General features: G+C 47.3%; 2 protein-coding genes across 5 annotated transcripts in view; one reads left to right on the top strand and one right to left on the bottom strand.

Moving 5' to 3' along the window:
• Positions 1-12,472, top strand: part of GON4L (gon-4 like) — an 89,901-nt gene extending 77,429 nt beyond the window's left edge. The window contains exons 24-32 of the mRNA XM_079698475.1: positions 711-908; positions 2,145-2,288; positions 7,447-7,590; positions 7,692-7,811; positions 8,991-9,104; positions 9,666-9,876; positions 10,720-11,347; positions 11,440-11,542; positions 11,949-12,472. Coding sequence (XP_079554601.1) covers positions 711-908; positions 2,145-2,288; positions 7,447-7,590; positions 7,692-7,811; positions 8,991-9,104; positions 9,666-9,876; positions 10,720-11,347; positions 11,440-11,542; positions 11,949-12,146 — 1,860 coding nt within the window. The 3' untranslated portion in view covers positions 12,147-12,472. The remainder of the gene's footprint in view (positions 1-710; positions 909-2,144; positions 2,289-7,446; positions 7,591-7,691; positions 7,812-8,990; positions 9,105-9,665; positions 9,877-10,719; positions 11,348-11,439; positions 11,543-11,948) is intronic.
• Positions 12,473-12,474: 2 nt separating this feature from the next.
• On the bottom strand, positions 12,475-16,872 carry MSTO1 (misato mitochondrial distribution and morphology regulator 1; the record flags this gene model as incomplete). 4 transcript variants are annotated; one of them, XM_079698479.1, is made up of 14 exons in its annotated part: positions 12,475-12,742; positions 13,041-13,153; positions 13,243-13,347; positions 13,574-13,758; positions 13,832-13,963; positions 14,266-14,418; positions 14,525-14,659; positions 14,737-14,854; positions 15,021-15,159; positions 15,246-15,300; positions 15,787-15,862; positions 15,958-16,027; positions 16,531-16,666; positions 16,777-16,872. In XM_079698479.1, the coding sequence occupies 14 exons, from the start codon at positions 16,858-16,860 to the stop codon at positions 12,528-12,530; spliced, it is 1,716 nt and encodes a 571-aa protein (XP_079554605.1). In that variant the 3' UTR covers positions 12,475-12,527. The 4 variants fall into 4 exon arrangements, with proteins under 4 accessions (XP_079554605.1, XP_079554604.1, XP_079554603.1 ...); XM_079698478.1 differs by having other exon boundaries at positions 12,475-12,767; positions 16,777-16,860; XM_079698477.1 differs by having other exon boundaries at positions 13,074-13,153; positions 16,777-16,860.
• Positions 16,873-17,002: the final 130 nt, after the last annotated feature.

The following is a 17,002-nucleotide window of genomic DNA, read 5'->3' as shown; positions in this document are numbered from 1 at the left end:
CTAAGCAGATTTATTATTACTGCCTTAGCATATTACCCCTCTCTTGCCCAGAAATGGGGAAAGGTGATTTCTACCATCATCAGTGAGAGGACAGGCTAATAAGGACCTTTACTGAGCCCTTGTCTTGGAAAGAAAGACATTTGGTACACTGGCCAGAAAGTGGGCCTCAGTGATCTTTAGAGTCATGAACCAACCTATTGGTGGCAGTGGTCCCTATCTCATTCTTTTGGTAACCACCTGGTTCTTTTATACCCCCAGCAAAGTGGAGTACTAGCAGTGATAGTCATGGTTTTTCTTGTCTCCTAATATTTTACTAACATTCCTAATTTATGTGTTATTTACCCTCAGATGGTATCGTGCTGAAATATATACATACCAAGTACTCCTTATATATCTCAGTATCGAGCTGAAACCAGGAAGGAGAGGTTAGGGGTGTGAGCTAGAGAAAAGCTTACCTGGTATTGTGGGTAGGGCTCTGGTCCCTGGAAAATGAAGGTTTTTCCATCCCCCACTGCCAGAAAAAGAGCTGTGCCTAGCTCATGGGCCTGTGTCTTCCATTAACAGTCAGATCTTAGGACCTGTCAGAGGAGTAGCCTCTGAAGGATAATTCTAGAGCTCTCTAACAGTAACTCCTCCTCCTCCCTCTGTCCCATTGTTTCTTGTTGGGGCCCAAAGGAAGGGTACTGATGATTGAAAGTCCTCCTGTATAGGTCCGAGAAGCCCTGCAGCATATCCCTGGCAAATATGAGGACTTCCTTCAGGTCATCTATGAATTTGAGTCAAATACTCAGAGGCAGACAGCTGTGGATCTCTACAAGAGCCTGCAAATCCTGCTCCAGGACTGGCCTCAGCTCTTGAAGGACTTTGCTGCTTTCCTATTGCCTGAGCAAGCCCTGGCCTGTGGATTAGTAAGTAGAGGGGCAAAGACAGCACACGAGGATTCTTGGGTCAGAGCAAGACTGGGATTGAATAGTGTTGATCAGCAGTGTTCCAGTCTCCTGACTGCTTCCAGTCAGATAGCCTTCCCCTAGCCCAAGGTCATAAGAGCCTTCTTCTTTTCAAGGGATGATCTTCCCAACTTGTGTTCTCTCATTTTCTTTACATGCAAAATGAGGGGGGTTTTCCTTTGTTTCCAGTGGAGACCTTAGGTAAATCGTATGCACTTTGCTTCTCACTGTTGTGAAACAGGCATTCATTCAACAAATATTTACTGAGTACCTACTATTTGTCAGGCAAAGTTCTAGGTACTAGGGATATAGTAATTATAAAAGACTAAAATCCTTGCCCTCATGGAGCTTATGTTCTCATGGAGCTTATGTTCTCATGGGGAAAGTTAGGTGATAAACAGTAAGACATATATATTGTAAATATGTATATATATATATATATATATATAAAATAAAAATGATAGTGTATATATAAACAGTAAAATATATATAATGCTTTATAGTGAGAATGTTGCAGTTTTATACACGGTGGTCTGGGAAGGCCTGTATGGTAAGGTGACATTTGAAATGTTGGAGAATAAGTGTCTGAACATGAGGAATATCCCACTAGTTCTGGGTGTCTGTCAAGATGGATAAACACAGGAATAAAGGATATAATGAGATTATTTTGAGAGTCTTAAAGCAGTTAAATGGTAATGGTATGATTATACATAATCTTCCTTTCTTGTATTATTATGCGGATCAAATGAGTATATATGTGAAAATTCTTTGTTAACCGTGAAATGTGTCTGATCTCACAATCCATGAAACAGTAAGCAACTTGAGATGTATAACTCTTGAATCTTTCATTTACATCTTAGTTTTCTTGGGTTGGTAGACCCCAGTGACCCAAGGTGGATAGATGCTAGAGTCTTTAAAAAAAAAAAGATCTCACAGGGAATTCCCTGGTGGTTCAGTGGTTAGGATTCGGCACTTTCACTGCCAGGGCCCGGGTTCAATCCCTCACTGGGGAACTAAGATCCCACAAGTTGCGCAGCGCGGCCAAAAAGAAAAAAAAATGATCTCACAGTTGTAAACCAGAGCCTTGTTATTCCCCATGCCCCTAGCATATTTTTCTTGCTTTTTATGCTTAGAACCCTCAAGTCCTGCTCACACTGTATAGATGACTCCTCTTTTGCCCTCTTTCCACTCTTGTAGTTTGAGGAGCAGCAGGCTTTCGAGAAGAGTCGCAAGTTTCTTCGGCAGCTGGAAATTTGCTTTGCAGAGAACCCCTCACACCACCAAAAGATTATCAAGGTCCTCCAGAGCTGTGCAGACTGCTTGCCCCAGGAAATCACTGAGGTATTCTTTCCTGTCCTGCTTCCTTTCCATTGTCACCTGGGCTTTGGGCCCTTCATTCTCCCTTCCCTAACCTATTCCATATCCTCTTGCTTCTGAGCGGTGGACTTCGTGGAGGGGATGAAGAAGGCAAGGAATTTTTAGGCTTACCTAAAGCATAAAGCACTGGGGTGGGGTGGTTGCCACCTGAAACCAAAGCCTGACTGCTCCTCACAGGCTTAGAGGTGCTGTAAGTGCCCTGGAAGGGAAGTTCGAGGAAGGAAGTGATGGTCTGGGTGGCGGGTATGGGGAGGATTGGGTTGCTTCCTTGCTCTGCCTTGAGTTAGTGCCTGAGCTGGAGATCAGTAAGGCAGGGATAGAGAGTAGTGTCACTGGGAATCAAACCTGTTAATAATACAGGCATACCTAGCCAAGACATGGAAGCAACCTAAATGTCCATGGACAGAGGAATGGATAAAGAAGGTGTGGTATATATATACCATGGAATATTACTCAGCTATAAGAAAGAATGAAATAATGCCATTTGCAGCAACGTGGATGCAACTAGAGATTATCATACTAAGTGAAGTAAGCCAGACAGATGAAGACAAGTATCATGTGATGCCGCTTATATGTGGAATCTTTTTTTTTTTTATTAGTTTCTGCTTTATAACAAAGTGAATCAGTCATACATATACATCTGTTCCCACATCCCTTCCCTCATGCATCTCCCTCCCTCCCACCCTCCCCATCCCACCCCTCCAGGCGGTCACAAAGCACCGAGCTGATCTCCCTGTGCTCTGCGGCTGCTTCCCACTATCTATCTACCTTACGTTTGGTAGTGTATATATGTCCATGCCTCTCTTTCGCTTTGTCACAGCTTACCCTTCCCCCTCCCCATATCCTCAAGTCCATTCTCAAGTAGGTCTGTGTCTTTATTCCCGTTTTACCCCTAGGTTCTTCATGACTTTTTTTTTTTTTTTAAATTCCATATATATGTGTTAGCATACGGTATTTGTCTTTCTCTTTCTGACTTACTTCACTCTGTGTGACAGACTCTAGGTCTATCCACCTCATTACAAATAGCTCAGCTTCGTTTCTTTTTATGGCTGAGTAATATTCCATTGTATATATATGCCACATCTTCTTTATCCATTCATCCGATGATGGACACTTAGGTTGTTTCCAGCTCCGGGCTATTGTGAATAGAGCTGCAATGAACATTTTGGTACATGTCTCTTTTTGAATTATGGTTTTCTCAGGGTATATGCCTAGTAGTGGGATTGCTGGGTCATATGGTAAAAAAAAAAAAAAAAAAAGGTACAGATGAACTTATTTACAAAACAGAAATAGATCCACAGACATAGAAAACAAACTTACGGTTACTAAAGGGGAAAAGGGGGTGGGGGAGGGATAAATTAGGAGTTTGGGATTAACATATACACACTGTATAAAATAGATAACCAACAAGGACCTACTGTATAGCCCAGGGAACTATACTCAATATTTTGTAATAACCTCTAAGAGAAAAGAATCTGATAAAGAATGTGTGTGTGTGTGTGTAAACTGAATCACTGTGCTGTACACCTGAAACTAACGCAACATTGTAAATCATCTATACTTCGATAAAAAAATATACAGGCATACCTTGGAGATATTGCAGGTTCAGTCCCAGACCACCGCAATAGAGTGAATATTGCAATAAAGTGAGTCACATGAAGTTTTTGGTTACACAGTGTATGTGAGAGTTATGTTTACACTATACCTTAGTCTATTAAGTATGCAATAGCATTATGCTCTAAAAAATTTACACACGTTAAGTAAAAAATGCTCACCATCTGTAAATCAACTGTACTTCAATTTAAAAAAAATGCTAGGCTTCCCTGGTGGCGCAGTGGTTAAGAATCCGCCTGCCAATGCAGGGGACATGGGTTCGAGCCCTGGTCCAGGAAGATCCCACATGCCGCGGAGCAACTAAGCCCGCGAGCCACAACTGCTGAGCCTGCGTGCCACAACTACTGAAGCCCGCACACCTAGAGCCCATGCTCCACAACAAGAGAAGCCACCACAATGAGAAGCCCGTGCTCTGCAACGAAGAGTAGGCCCCGCTCACTGCAACTAGAAAAAGCCCGCACACAGCAATCAAGACCCAATGCAGCCAAAAATAAATAAATAAATTTTTTTAAAAATGCTAATTATCATCTGAGTCTTTAGCAAGTTGTAATCTTCTTGCTGCCGGAGGGTCTTGCCTCAGTGTCGATGGTGCTGACTGATCAAGGTGGTGGTTGCTGTAGGCTGGAGTGGATGTGGCAGTTTAAAACAACAAGGAAGTTTGCTCCATCGATTGGCCCTTCCTTTCATGAATGATTTCTCTATAGCCTGCAATGCTGTTTGATAGCATTTTACTTACAGTAGAACTTCTTTCAAAACTGGATTCAGTCCTCTCAAACCTTGCCACTGCCTTATCAACTAAGTTTATGTAATATTATGTTGTATTATTATGTAATATTCTAAATCCTTTGTTGCCATTTCAACAATCTTCACAACATCTTCACCAGGAGTAGATTCCATTTCAGGAAACCACTTTCTTTGTTCATCTGCAAGAAGTAACTCCTTATCTGTTCTGGTTTTGTCATGGGATTGCAGCAATTTAATCCCATCTTCAGGCTCTACTTCTATTTCTAGTTCTCTTGCTGTTTCTGCCACATCTGCAGTTACTTCCTCCACTAAAGTCTTGAACCCCTCAAAGTCATCTGTGAGAGTTGAAATCAACATCTTCCAAAAGCCTGTTAATGTTGACTATTTTTACCTCTTCCCATGAACCACGAATGTTCTTAACGGCATCTGGAATGGTGAATCTTTTCCAGAAGCTTTTCAATTTCCTTTGCCCAGATCCATCAGAGGAATCACTATCTGTGGCAGCTGTAGACTTATGAAATATATTTCTAAAGTACTAAGACTTGGAAGTCAAAATTACTCCTTCATCCATGGGCTGCAGAATGGATGTTATGCTAGTGGGCATGAAAACAACATTAATCTCTTTGTACATCTCCATCAGAGCTCTTGGGTGATCAGGTGCATTGTCACTGAGCAGTAATATTTTGAAAGGACTCTTTCCTGAGCAGTAGGTTTCAACAGTGGGCTTAAAATGTTCAGTAAACCATGTTGTCAACAGATGTGCTTTCATCCAGGCTTTGTTGTTCCATTTATTTACTTAATAATTTAAAAAAAATTTATTTATTTTTGGCTGCATTTGGTCTTCATTGCTGTGCACAGGCGTTCTCTAGTTGCGGCGAGCGGGGACTACTCTTCGTTGTGGTGCGTGGGCTTCTCATCGCGGTGTCTTGTCTTGTTGCAGAGCATGGGCTCTAGGCATGTGGGCTTCAGTGGTTGTGGCATGAGGGCTCAGTAGTTGTGGCTCACGGTCTCTAAAGCGCAGGCTCAGTAGTTGTGGCACATGGGCTTAGTTGCTCCGTGGCATGTGGGATCTTCCTGGATCAGGGATCGAACCCGTGTCCCCTGCATTGGCAAGCATATTCTTAACCACTGCGCCACCAGGGAAGTCCCTGTTGTTCCATTTAAAAGAGCAGAGGCAGAGTAGATTTAGCATAGTACCGAAGGACCCTAGGATTTTTGGAATGGTAAATGAGCATTGGCTTCAACTTAAAGTCACCGGCTGCATTAGCCCCTGACAAGAGAGAGTCAGCCTGTTCTTTGAAGCTTTGAAGCCAGGCATTGACTTCTCCTCTCTAGCTATGAAAGTCCTAGATGGCATCTTCTTCCAATAAAAGGCTTTTTTGTACACTGAAAATCTGTTGTTTAGTGTAGCTACCTTCATTAATTATCTTAGATCTTCCGGATAACTTGTATCTTCTACATCAGCACTTGCTTCTTCATCTTGCACTTTTATGTTGTAGAGATGGCTTCTTTCCTTAAACTTTATGAACCACCTCTTCTACCTTCAGAATTTTATTCTGCAGTTTCCTCACCTCTCTCAGCCTTCATAGAACTGAAGAGAGGGCCTTGCTCTGGATTAGGCTTTGACTTAAGGAAATGTTGTCACTGGTTTGATATTCTGGTTTGATCTTAGACTACAAAAACTTTCTCCATATCAGCAATAAGGTTGCTTTACTTTCTTATCAGTTGTGTGTTCACTGGAGTAGCACTTTTAATTTCCTTCACAAACTTTTCCTTTGCTTTCACAGCTTGGCTAACTGTTTGGCACAAGAGGCCTAGCTTTTGGCCTGTCTCGACTTTAGACATGCCTTCCTCACTAAGCTTAATCATTTCTAGCTTTTTTTTTTTTTTTTTTTTGCGGTACGCGGGCCTCTCACTGTTGTGGCCTCTCCTGTTGTGGAGCATAGGCTCCGGATGTGCAGGCTCAGCGGCCATGGCTCATGGGCCCAGCCGCTCCACAGCACGTGGGATCCTCCCGGACCGGGGCACGAACCCGCATCCCCTGCATCGGCAGGCGGACTCTCCACCACTGCTCCACCAGGGAAACCCCATTTCTAGCTTTTGATTTAAAGTGAGAGATGTGTGACTGTACCTTTCACTTGAACACTCTGAGGCTTTGTAGGGCCTAAGTGTTCAACTGAAATTGGCCTAATTGTCTCAGGGCATAGGGAGTCCCAAGGAGAGGGAGACAGATGGGGGAACAGTTGGTCGATGGAGTAGTCAGAACATATACAGCGTTTTATCTTTTAAGTTCACTTCTCATATGGGTGTGGTTCATGGTGCCCCCAAACAATTACAGTAGTAATGTCAAAGATCACTGATCACAGATCGCCATAATAAATATAATAATAATGAACAATTTTGAAATACTGTGAGAATTACCAGAATGTGACACTGAGACATGAAATGAACAAATGGTGTTGGAAAAATGGTCCTGATAGATTTGCTCGACACAGCGTTGCCACGAACCTTCAATTTGTAAAAAACACAGTATCTGTGAGGTGCAGTAAAGCAAAGACACTAAAACCAGGTCTGCCTGTACCCCTGCTTTGTAGGCAAGTAAGGAGGGAGAGGAAGTTTAAGAGTTCTTAGCTATCAAAGAGAGGCTTCTGTGTGTCTCCCAGTTAACTAGGAAAGTAGAACCCAGAAGTATGTGGGATTGATTTGGAATGGTGGCCTAGAGAGGCTCTGGAGACTTTATCTTTCCTTCTGCAACTCTCCCCAGCTCAAGACACAGATGTGGCAGCTCCTCAAAGGCCATGACCACCTACAGGATGAGTTCTCCATCTTCTTTGACCATCTGCGCCCAGCAGCTAGCCGTATGGGTGACTTTGAAGAGATCAATTGGACTGAGGAGAAAGAGTATGAGGTACAGGCTGTGAGGCTGCTGTAGGGTTGTGAAGGGGGAAGGCCATGTGTAGAGGGATATCTGCCCAGAGTCTGTGTTGAGTGGCACCAACTCCTCCCCAGTTTGATGGCTTTGAAGAAGTGGCACTGCCTGATGTGGAAGAGGAAGAGGAACCTCCCAAGATACCCACAGCCTCAAAGAACAAAAGAAGAAAAGAGATTGGGGTCCAAAATCATGATAAGGTACACCAGGTTGTTGGGGATTATCCATCTTTCATGCATCAAGCCTTGAGTTTTCTGTCTGAGTGGTCCTCTGGCTTAGGGTAGTGCAGAAGCCTCTGTGATCTGAGGCAGTCATGGAGCAGGAACCAAAGGTCAGGCTGCTGTGGACATGCAGAGCCCATGGGAAGAACGGTGCAGCTGCTGAAGAGGTCCCACCCATGATTGCCTCATTAGAAGGATCTGTTTCTCTAGCTCAGAGCTATTTCTCTTGTCGTTGGGTCTTCTTCCTTTCTGTTCTTGTGAAAAAATAGAACCAGGATTCCTCATTTTAATAATAATGACAACAGCTAATACTGAGCTGTGTTCCAAAGTATCACGTGTCTCTTGTATTTTACATGGACTATTCACTCGTTTAACTCTCACAATAACCCTATGAAAAGATTGCTCTTGTTTGCATTTTATAGAACAGGAAACTGAATTGCAGAGAGGGGCCATTGCCAGGGTCTCATGGTTAATCAGAGGCAGTGCTAGGATCTGAGCCCACGTTGCCTGGCCCCAGAGTCTGCTTGTACCCACTGCTGTCTACTGCTCTTCAAGAAGTAGCCTTTTTAGTCCATTTCCCTTTACTACATGTCTTGTACTCTTTCTTCGGGAAAACTGCTTCTTAGTAGCTGAATGACCTTGAGCGATTTATTTAATCTCTCTTTGTTTCAGTTTCTTCATTGTCAGTGGGGATAATAATGGTACTTATGTCTTGGGTTTGTTGAACAGAGAGTATCATTGAGTGAGCCTTCCATATGTACAAAGCCCTCTCTCAAGGGGATTGGAGGAGAGGGGAGAGCTCAAGGCACAGGGAGACAGAAACAAAGACAGACGAGTGAGTAGATCGTATCTCATGAGGGAGCTCTCCAGTGACTTTGCCTCAGATTATATTTCACTTAAATATTTCTTGAAACATCTGGGCAATTGGGATATGTCAGTCTTTCAGTCATTTACAGATTGCTTCAGGGATTCATAGAAGGCTTTAATTGAGTTTGGGCATTGATTTGCCCAGGCAACGTGAAGAGATGGTGTATAATGAAAGAGAAAGGAAGTGGGGGAGGGCGTCAGGGGGCGGGCTTGTTCAGATGGCTCACAACTTAGCTCCCTCTATTGGTACCAAAAATGCTTGGCAGTTAACCAAGCCCAAGTGTCTCCTAGGAGGCTGAGTGGCCAGATGGGGCCAAGGACTGTGCCTGCTCCTGCCATGAGGGAGGTCCTGACTCCAAGATGAAGAAGAGCAAGAGGAGAAGTTGTAGCCACTGCAGCAGCAAGGTGAGGAGGGAACTGGTACCAAGGGGTATCGGAGCTGCCTAGGGCAACCCCCAGGTTGCCTTGCTGTTTGGGGTATTGTTTGCTACCACAGATGTGTACCTTATTGAATTCCTAAAAAGATTACATGTGGATAAGTAATATGCCGTACACATACACATTAGTGTGTGTATGCAAAATAAATAGAATCTTTAAAAATATATGTATAATGGATTTTACTTTTTAAAGAGAATCTTGTAGGTGAAGCTTTTGGAATAGGGAAGAATCAACCAGTTCATATATTTCCCTCTTAGATTTTTTTTTTTTAACGAAACAAACCTGTGTGAGGAAAATAGCCTAAAGGTAATGCTGGTTCTCTAAAGTAGGGTTGGTCGGCAGCAGAAATACAGTCCTTGGTTAGAGGATTGGTAGAATCCAGCACTCTTTTTTGGGCCATTGAAAATAGTTGGAGCAGGCATGCATGTTGGTTGACTTGCTGAGCATCATGGCAGGGTTTCTTCCTTCGGTCGGCTCCTAAGACAGAAGAGGTCAGGAGACCCTTGACCCAGAAGGCCATCCCTGCAGGTCTGTGACAGCAAATCCTACAAGAGCAAGGAGCCCCATGAGTTGGTGGGCGGCAGCCCCCACGGAGAGGCCAGTCCCGTGCCTGGTGCTAAGGAAGCTGGGCAGGGCAAGGATGTGATGGAGGAGGAAGCCCCAGAGGAGCGAGAAAGCACTGAGGCAACCCAGAGCAGGACTGGCAGGAGTACCAGAAAGGGAGAGACGCCTGTTCCAGGTGAGTGATCCAGCTGCCAGCCCAGCCTTTCTCCCTTTATTTCTGTCTCATTCTCATACTTCAAGCAAGAACATCTTTGAGCCTGGATAACATTAGTCTTTTCAGGGATGGGCTACCACCTCTTTTACTAATAAACCAGTAGGAAATCCTTACTGTCCAGCCTTAATTTTCTTTCCTGTGGCCTCAATCCTCTTGCAGAAATAAGAGTGCTACAAATCAACACAATCCAGCATTTTCTTTTTTTTTTTTTAAATATAAATTTATTTATTTATTTTTGGTTGCATTGGGTTTTTGTTGCTGTGCACGGGCTTTCTCTAGTTATGCTACTGGGGCTACTCTTCCTTGCGGTGCGCAGGCTTCTCATTGCGGTGGCTTCTCTTGTTGCAGAGCACGGGCTGTAGGCGCACGGGCTTCAGTAGTTGTGGCTCGTGGGCTCTAGGGCACAGGCTCAGTGGTTGTGGCTCACGGGCTTAGTTGCTCTGCGGCATGTGGGATCTTCCTGGGCCAGGGCTCGAACCTGTGTCCCCTGCATTGGCGGGCGGATTCTTAACCACCGCGCCACCAGGAAGTCCCAGCATTTTCTTCTTGTGTTCCCATTCCTGAACCCCTTCCCCTTGTCTCCAGATCCTCTATGGTCTGCATTCTAAAGCCTCAGCCATTCTCAGCTTTGGCATTCGGACTTCATATCTTTATATAAGCGACTCTAGCCCCCACCCTCACCTCACTCTTGGACCTTAGAACTTTATCACGGTAGCTTGCCAGAGTGACCCCATGGTAATTTGTGTCCTTAGATGCATTGTGGCCCTGTCCATACCCTTAGATCCTTATTTTCCTCCTAAACAGGATTGGCAGCAGGGAGCACTTTGCTGTCTCCTCAAGAAGTGACTTTTACAGACCAGCTCCTCCTCGATGGCCCACCGCCCTGCTCACCAGAGACTCCTCAGCTTCCCTCCAAAACTGGAACTGTGCTGTGTGCTGTTAGGAGTAACCAGGCTGGGCCTGAGGTTCTCTCCTGCCCCAGGGCATCCCCCAGACTTCAGGATGAGGGCGAGGGCCATAAGCCAGGGTGTGAGTCACAGGCTTCCATGCTGGTCTGGAATGCTTCAGAAACTGAGAAATTGCCCGGAAACGTTGAACCCCCTGCTTCCTTCCCGAGTCCTGTTTCCTCAAGGACCGGAGACTTAGCAGGGAGACAGGTATCTGGGAAACCAGATACTCAGGAGAGCTGGCTGCCTTCCAGTAGAGCTGGGGTGACAGCGGATGGGGTGTCTCCTGTCCATGAATCTTCTTCATCAGGAACTGACACCTCAGAGATTTCTCCCAAAGTCCCTAGAGGAGGTTTGGCTAAAGACAGTGGAATACAGGGCAAGGGTCCAGTGGGGGAGCCGCAGACGAAGGCCACAGAAGCTACAGTGTGTGCCAACAACAGCAAGGTCAGCTCCACGGGGGAAAAGGTTGTCCTGTGGACAAGGTAGGTGGGGGTGGATGTGTGAGCGTGTTTAGAAAGTGCATGGAACACACCCATGTTACTGATTTAGATTAATTGTCTTATGTGGATTCCAGGGAAGCTGACCGCGTGATTCTGACCATGTGCCAGGAGCAAGGAGCACAGCCACAGACTTTTAGCATCATCTCCCAGCAGCTGGGAAATAAGACCCCTACTGAGGTAAGTAGGGGAAACCCTGCTAGGGCTTCAAGCTCCAGAGGAACCAAGGAAAGGAAGAGGACAGGTTGGCCAACTAAGAGGTGATTAGTGATTATAAAGGTCTGCCCTGAGGAAGACCTTGATTTGTCAGCGTGGTTAGTCGTGGCTCTAGAAGAGAGAGGGCATTGAATTTTGAGGTAGAAGCCCCAGGGATTGCACTCTAGTTTTGTTTTTAGAAGGAATGTGACTTTGGGCAAAATGTTTAGCCTTTTAACTGGAGTTTCCTTATCTATAAGGAGGGCACAGCCCTCACTGCCTTACTGTGTAGAACAAACAAGATTGTTCAAGTTAGTATATAGTGCTTAGTAAATGTTAAAATGTTACTAACTTAAGAAAGGTGAATGCAAGCCGCCTCCTCTCCTCCTAGGTTTCCCATCGTTTTCGAGAACTCATGCAGCTCTTCCACACAGCCTGCGAGGCCAGCTCCGAGGATGAGGATGATGCAACCAGTACCAGCAATACAGACCAGCTGTCTGACCACGGGGACCTTCTGTCTGAGGAAGAGCTGGATGAGTGGGACCCTGGGAGCTTGAGGGTGTCATCTGCACAGGATCGAATCCAATAGGCACCCTGATTGGGGGAAGGGTGGCTGTACTTTGCTTGTAAAACCCTTGAGCTCAGTGTGAGGAGCTGGCAGAGCAGGGGGCCAGGGACAAGGACAGTGGCAGGCTGGGGGTTGGATGGCCCTGCCATCCTGTGTGTCTTTTATGAAGACCTTAGAAATCTACGTTGTAAAGAACATTGAGGGAGAGTGCAGCACAACTCCTTTTCTGTGTGTTTTTTTCTTTTCTTTTTTGTCTGGTGGTACATATTTATTGTTGTGTGATCTGATCACAGTGTTTCTAAATGTAATAAATGCGTATGTTGGTGTAGCCAGTCCCAAGACACTGAGGTCCTGCATCCAGCAGTTTTTATTGTAAACTAGCTCTTTCCTTTTCTTGGAGCTTTAGTCCATGAGGCTGTCGCCACTCTGGTAGCACTGGGCCAGGCTGCGTAGCTCCTGCAGCGTCTCCTCTAGGTCATCCTGTTCCACTCCAGCGTCCATGAAGCTGGCCCAGCGCCGCAGGTCGAGTCTGGCAAGATCTTTGGCCAAATCTCCCAGGGTCCGGTTCAAGGATGAAGAGGAGCAGAGGGCCCCGAGCACTGGGATGCTCTCCACCGCTGCGGAGGGAGGGAAACGGGAGCCCTGTGAGTGGAACACTGTTCTACCCTTGGTCTGTTGCACACACAGGGAAGTCTGGGCTTCTGGTAGACTTGATTGTATAGTAAACTCAATAAGTTTTGTGTCCTCTCCCCTTTGTATACCAGCACTCCAGAGGAAGAACACTTCTCTCAGGAGCCATAGAGTGAATAAAGGAGTGTTAAACTGGGAATTTCCAAAGTACCTTTATCCAGGAAGGGGTATAGTAAAACTCTCCCATGCTTGAAAACCTCTTGGTTTTCTTCACCTCCTACATACCTGCCCCTGTTGGGGGACCATCCAGAACCAAACCCTGCTGGCTGAGGCTTGAGGAGAAGAGGTAGGGGTAAGGAGGAACCACCTTACAGGGAGTCAGCAGCAGATGAGAAGAGCTGTGGGGCAAGAGGACAGCAGCTGAATGAGAAGAAGTCCGGGGAGGTCGGAGGTCTGGGAGGAGAGCAGGAGCAAGTGTTATACTGACCTCCTGACTCTAGGCTGCTGCTGCTGCAAATACTGGGCCAAGACTTCTTCCCCGGTGGTGCACGCGTGGAGGGGGGAGGGCAGGGGTGTCCCTGGGGTGAGCTGACTGCCAGAACAAAGCCAAAACCACCTTTAATCTGTGACAGCATGAATGAGAAACTAGGACTTAGGTTCTCAGGCCATCAGCTGGATCGGGATGCTCACAGCCTTTGTTTTCTTTTAAGTGGGCCAGAGGGAAGGAGAGCAGGGCAGTGCCGTTAGAACACCCAGAGGTATGAGAAAAGGATGTGAAACAAAAGTCTGACGGGCTCCTAAGGACCACCAGCCCTCACCTGGTGTGGCATGCTCTGTCTAGACCCCTCAGCACCACGGACTGGGCAAAGCAGCACGTTCCAGAAGGGTCCCCACACGCAGACAGTGGGGTCCATGGGGTGGCCTCTCCAAGCTGCATCAGCGTATCAGGGAGGGACTGGCTTGGAACTAAGGGGAAGGGGATGGTTGCTCCTGCTGTGACCACCTAAAGATAAGGAAGAAATCAAGTTATAGAGCTTTTTCTCAGCTCTGACCCATCTCCTCACAAAGCTTAATACCTTTTTCCCAGAGAAGTTCAGCGTATCAGCCAGATGAACCATGGAAACTGGTGAGGAGCATAGGCGATAAGGAACAGTGACTGTGTCCAGGGCTGTAGCCAGGATGGCGCCACAGTGGAAGGGCAGAGCGGCCTGTAAAGAGGATACAGAGAAGAGCACTTGGCCTTCTGGGTGTGGAAAAGAGTGTGGAGGCAGAATAGTAATGGCAGAGAGGCCCGCATGCTTTGGGACAAAGCAGGCGTGTGTCTGGCCCAGGGCTGGATAAGCATAGGACAATGTCATCTAAGAGGCCACATCAGAGCCGAGTTCAAGCTGAGGCTTCAAGAATAGAGCCAGCAGCAGATAAAGGCTGACTCGGCGAGCGCGTGCGTGCGCGCGCGCATGCGCGCTGTCCTGTCACTAGCTGCAGTCAGAACAAGAGCATCGAGCCTTACATCATATTGCAGGTGAGGGAAGTTGACAGGTGGCTCAGGTTGCAGCCCCAGGCTCCCACCCAAGGATAAGGGGCAGACCAGAGAGCTGTGAGCAGACAGGTGCACCAGACCGAAAGCTGTGTTTAACAGACGGTAGATGTTTTTCTGGGGCTCCTGGTAAAAGAAATGAGAGTAGTTTGTTTTAACCAGCTTTCTCACTGGGCTATCCTCATTTCTCCCTCCTTACCCTATGACCGTTCTCCCCACAAGAACTACTCACCCCGAGGTGGTACGGACCAGGGAGCAGGCCCCAGGTTATTATTCCCCGCCCTGAATACTCGTCTTGTAGCAACTCTGCGGCCTTGGCGCCTACCCCAGAGAAACCATTGTGCAGGTCACACAGGATCTGGAAGCCCTGGAGAGAGGTGAATGGCGAAAGTCAGCAGGATGAGGGGAGTTTCTACCCAAGTGCCCGCCATGCCACGCAGCTACCTGCAGGTAGTCGCACTCCTCCATGTAGAAGTGCAGCCTGTCCTCCAGCTCTTCCAGGTACTTGGGTTCCTTCAGGATACTCTCCCCTTGGCCAAAAGCCTCCAGGCGACCTACTTCCCTGCCATGCATAAACACAGTCCAGGATTTACAGGACTTCCCCACTTCCATCCCTCCGCCCAAGAGCTCTTGTATTGGAGGAAGGCAGGGAAGATGGCCTCAAGAGCCTCATCCAACATTAGTGGGGACCCAGTTTCTTGCCTCACAGCCTCTGGGGCCCTCCATACCCATCATGGTTGTACTTCTGAATCATACAGATGCTCCGGGGATGGAGATGGACTCTGAGAAAGTCTGACCAGACTCTGATGCTGCCCTCTGTGGGGATAACTGGTTTTGGAGTTGTAGCGGTGGTGAATGGTGGGGAACCTGAAGAAAAAGCAGAGGAAACGTACCTTTCTCCATGTTCCTGCTCTGCCCCATTCCCCATTTTGCAGTATCTGGAGAAGTCTCACCTTTGCCATTGGGAATGGATTTGACCCTCCAGATACCATCACTATTCAGCACTCCCTGGGCGGGATGAGAAAATCTACATTTAGGTCCAGGCCGTCTAGACGCAAAAGTTGATTTATCCTCCCTGATTTTGCTGGCCGCACCCTACAACCTCCTTTCTGTTCACGTACTCACAGTCCTTTAGTAGGACAAAAAAGTGCTTTTCCTTAAAATACCATTCTAGGGCATTTAAGATGGCTAAAATTCTCTTTTTCTCTGCTCCAGTGGAGACACTCTGGTTGTAGCACTGGGCTTAAAAGTTCAGGGCAGGGCTTCCCTGGTGGCGCAGTGGTTGAGAATCCGCCTGCCGATGCAGGGGATACGGGTTCGTGCCCCGGTTCGGGAAGATTCCACATGCCGCGGAGCGGCTGGGCCCGTGAGCCATGGCCGCTGGGCCTGTGCGTCCGGAGCCTGTGTTCCGCAACGGGAGAGGCCACAGCAGTGACAGGCCCGCGTACCGCAAAAAAAAAAAAAAAAAAAAAAGTTCAGGGCAGAGGCCCTCACCTCTGCAGTCAGGAGGTCCTGGAGATAAGGGTTCTTGGGATAGATTTCCTCTTTGTGTGTGGTGAGCTTCCCTTGCCTGAAAGAAATTGGAGATTGATCATCGTGTCAGTTTCCCTGAGTTCTCCAGCTTCCTATGTTCCTTCCCAATTCCTCTCCAAACATCACAAGTACCATGCTATTGCAGCATCTAGCTGTTTGTCCCTGTAGAGTCCACCTTCTTGTTTTAGGGAGCTCAGACTACCTGTAGAGAAATAACAGACAATGTTAGGTAAAGCCCTGTCCCTCCCATCGTTCAGCTAACCTTCCTCTGATCACCTGACAACCTGCTGTCATCATCACTCCAGCACTTGGCCCTTCCAAGCTTTCTTGATTAGACATGGGTTGGAAAAAACCCTTGCCTAGGAGAATGTAGATTCCATCCTTCATTTCCCAGCTTAGTCCTTAGCTTTGGGACCTGGGCAAAGACCACACCCAGTGGTTCTACGGGAGCGCCACAGTTCAACATCTCACTGTGTCTAGGGACAAGTAGCCCATTCCAGAGATAGCTCTTGAACGGAATAAAATTTTGCTTTCTTGCATCCCCTCAGGTGTTGGCATACTGTGGTTAGCTCTCCCTATGGCTCCTCATCTCTGTTCCTTCAGCCTAGTATAGTCGGGGTCAAGGAACTTGACGCGAACGGATGCTAGAGACTCCACACGCGAAGGGGAACACTGGAAATTGGCTGACTCCAGCCACCACCTAACCCTTCAGATCCATGAGTATAAGTCTCGGCGTGTAAGTCTCTTGGCCGTGTAACGTCCGGCCGGTCCGGTACAGGACGTCGGGGCACAGCTCTCCCGGCGGTTCTTTGGCATCGGTCGGCCTGCACAGCGCAGCATCCTGGGGAGGCACAGAGGAAGGACTGGACTCGGGTGGCGAGAGGAACAGGCCGGAAGCAAGAACTGGAGATCCGGGAAGGTTCAGCCGAGGCAGCCGCCCAGAGACCTTACCTGCTGGTTCCACCAGTGCGCTCCCACGAAACCCGCAAAATGTCCCAACTGCAAAGTGAGCACCTCCCGGGCCCCGCCAGCCATGCTGCGCGGCTCCTCTGGGTAGCACAGCCACAGCCTGCCCACTCGCTGCTCCTTGCCGATTGGCTCAGCAGACTTGTGGGTGGGGCCTCATTCCCGGCGTCCTATTGGCCCATAAACACATCCTTTCCCATAGGATAAACGA

This window comes from Hyperoodon ampullatus, assembly GCF_949752795.1.
Source record: "Hyperoodon ampullatus genome assembly, chromosome: 2".
Taxonomy (NCBI): domain Eukaryota; kingdom Metazoa; phylum Chordata; class Mammalia; order Artiodactyla; family Ziphiidae; genus Hyperoodon; species Hyperoodon ampullatus.
This window is presented reverse-complemented; position numbering and strand designations above follow the sequence as displayed.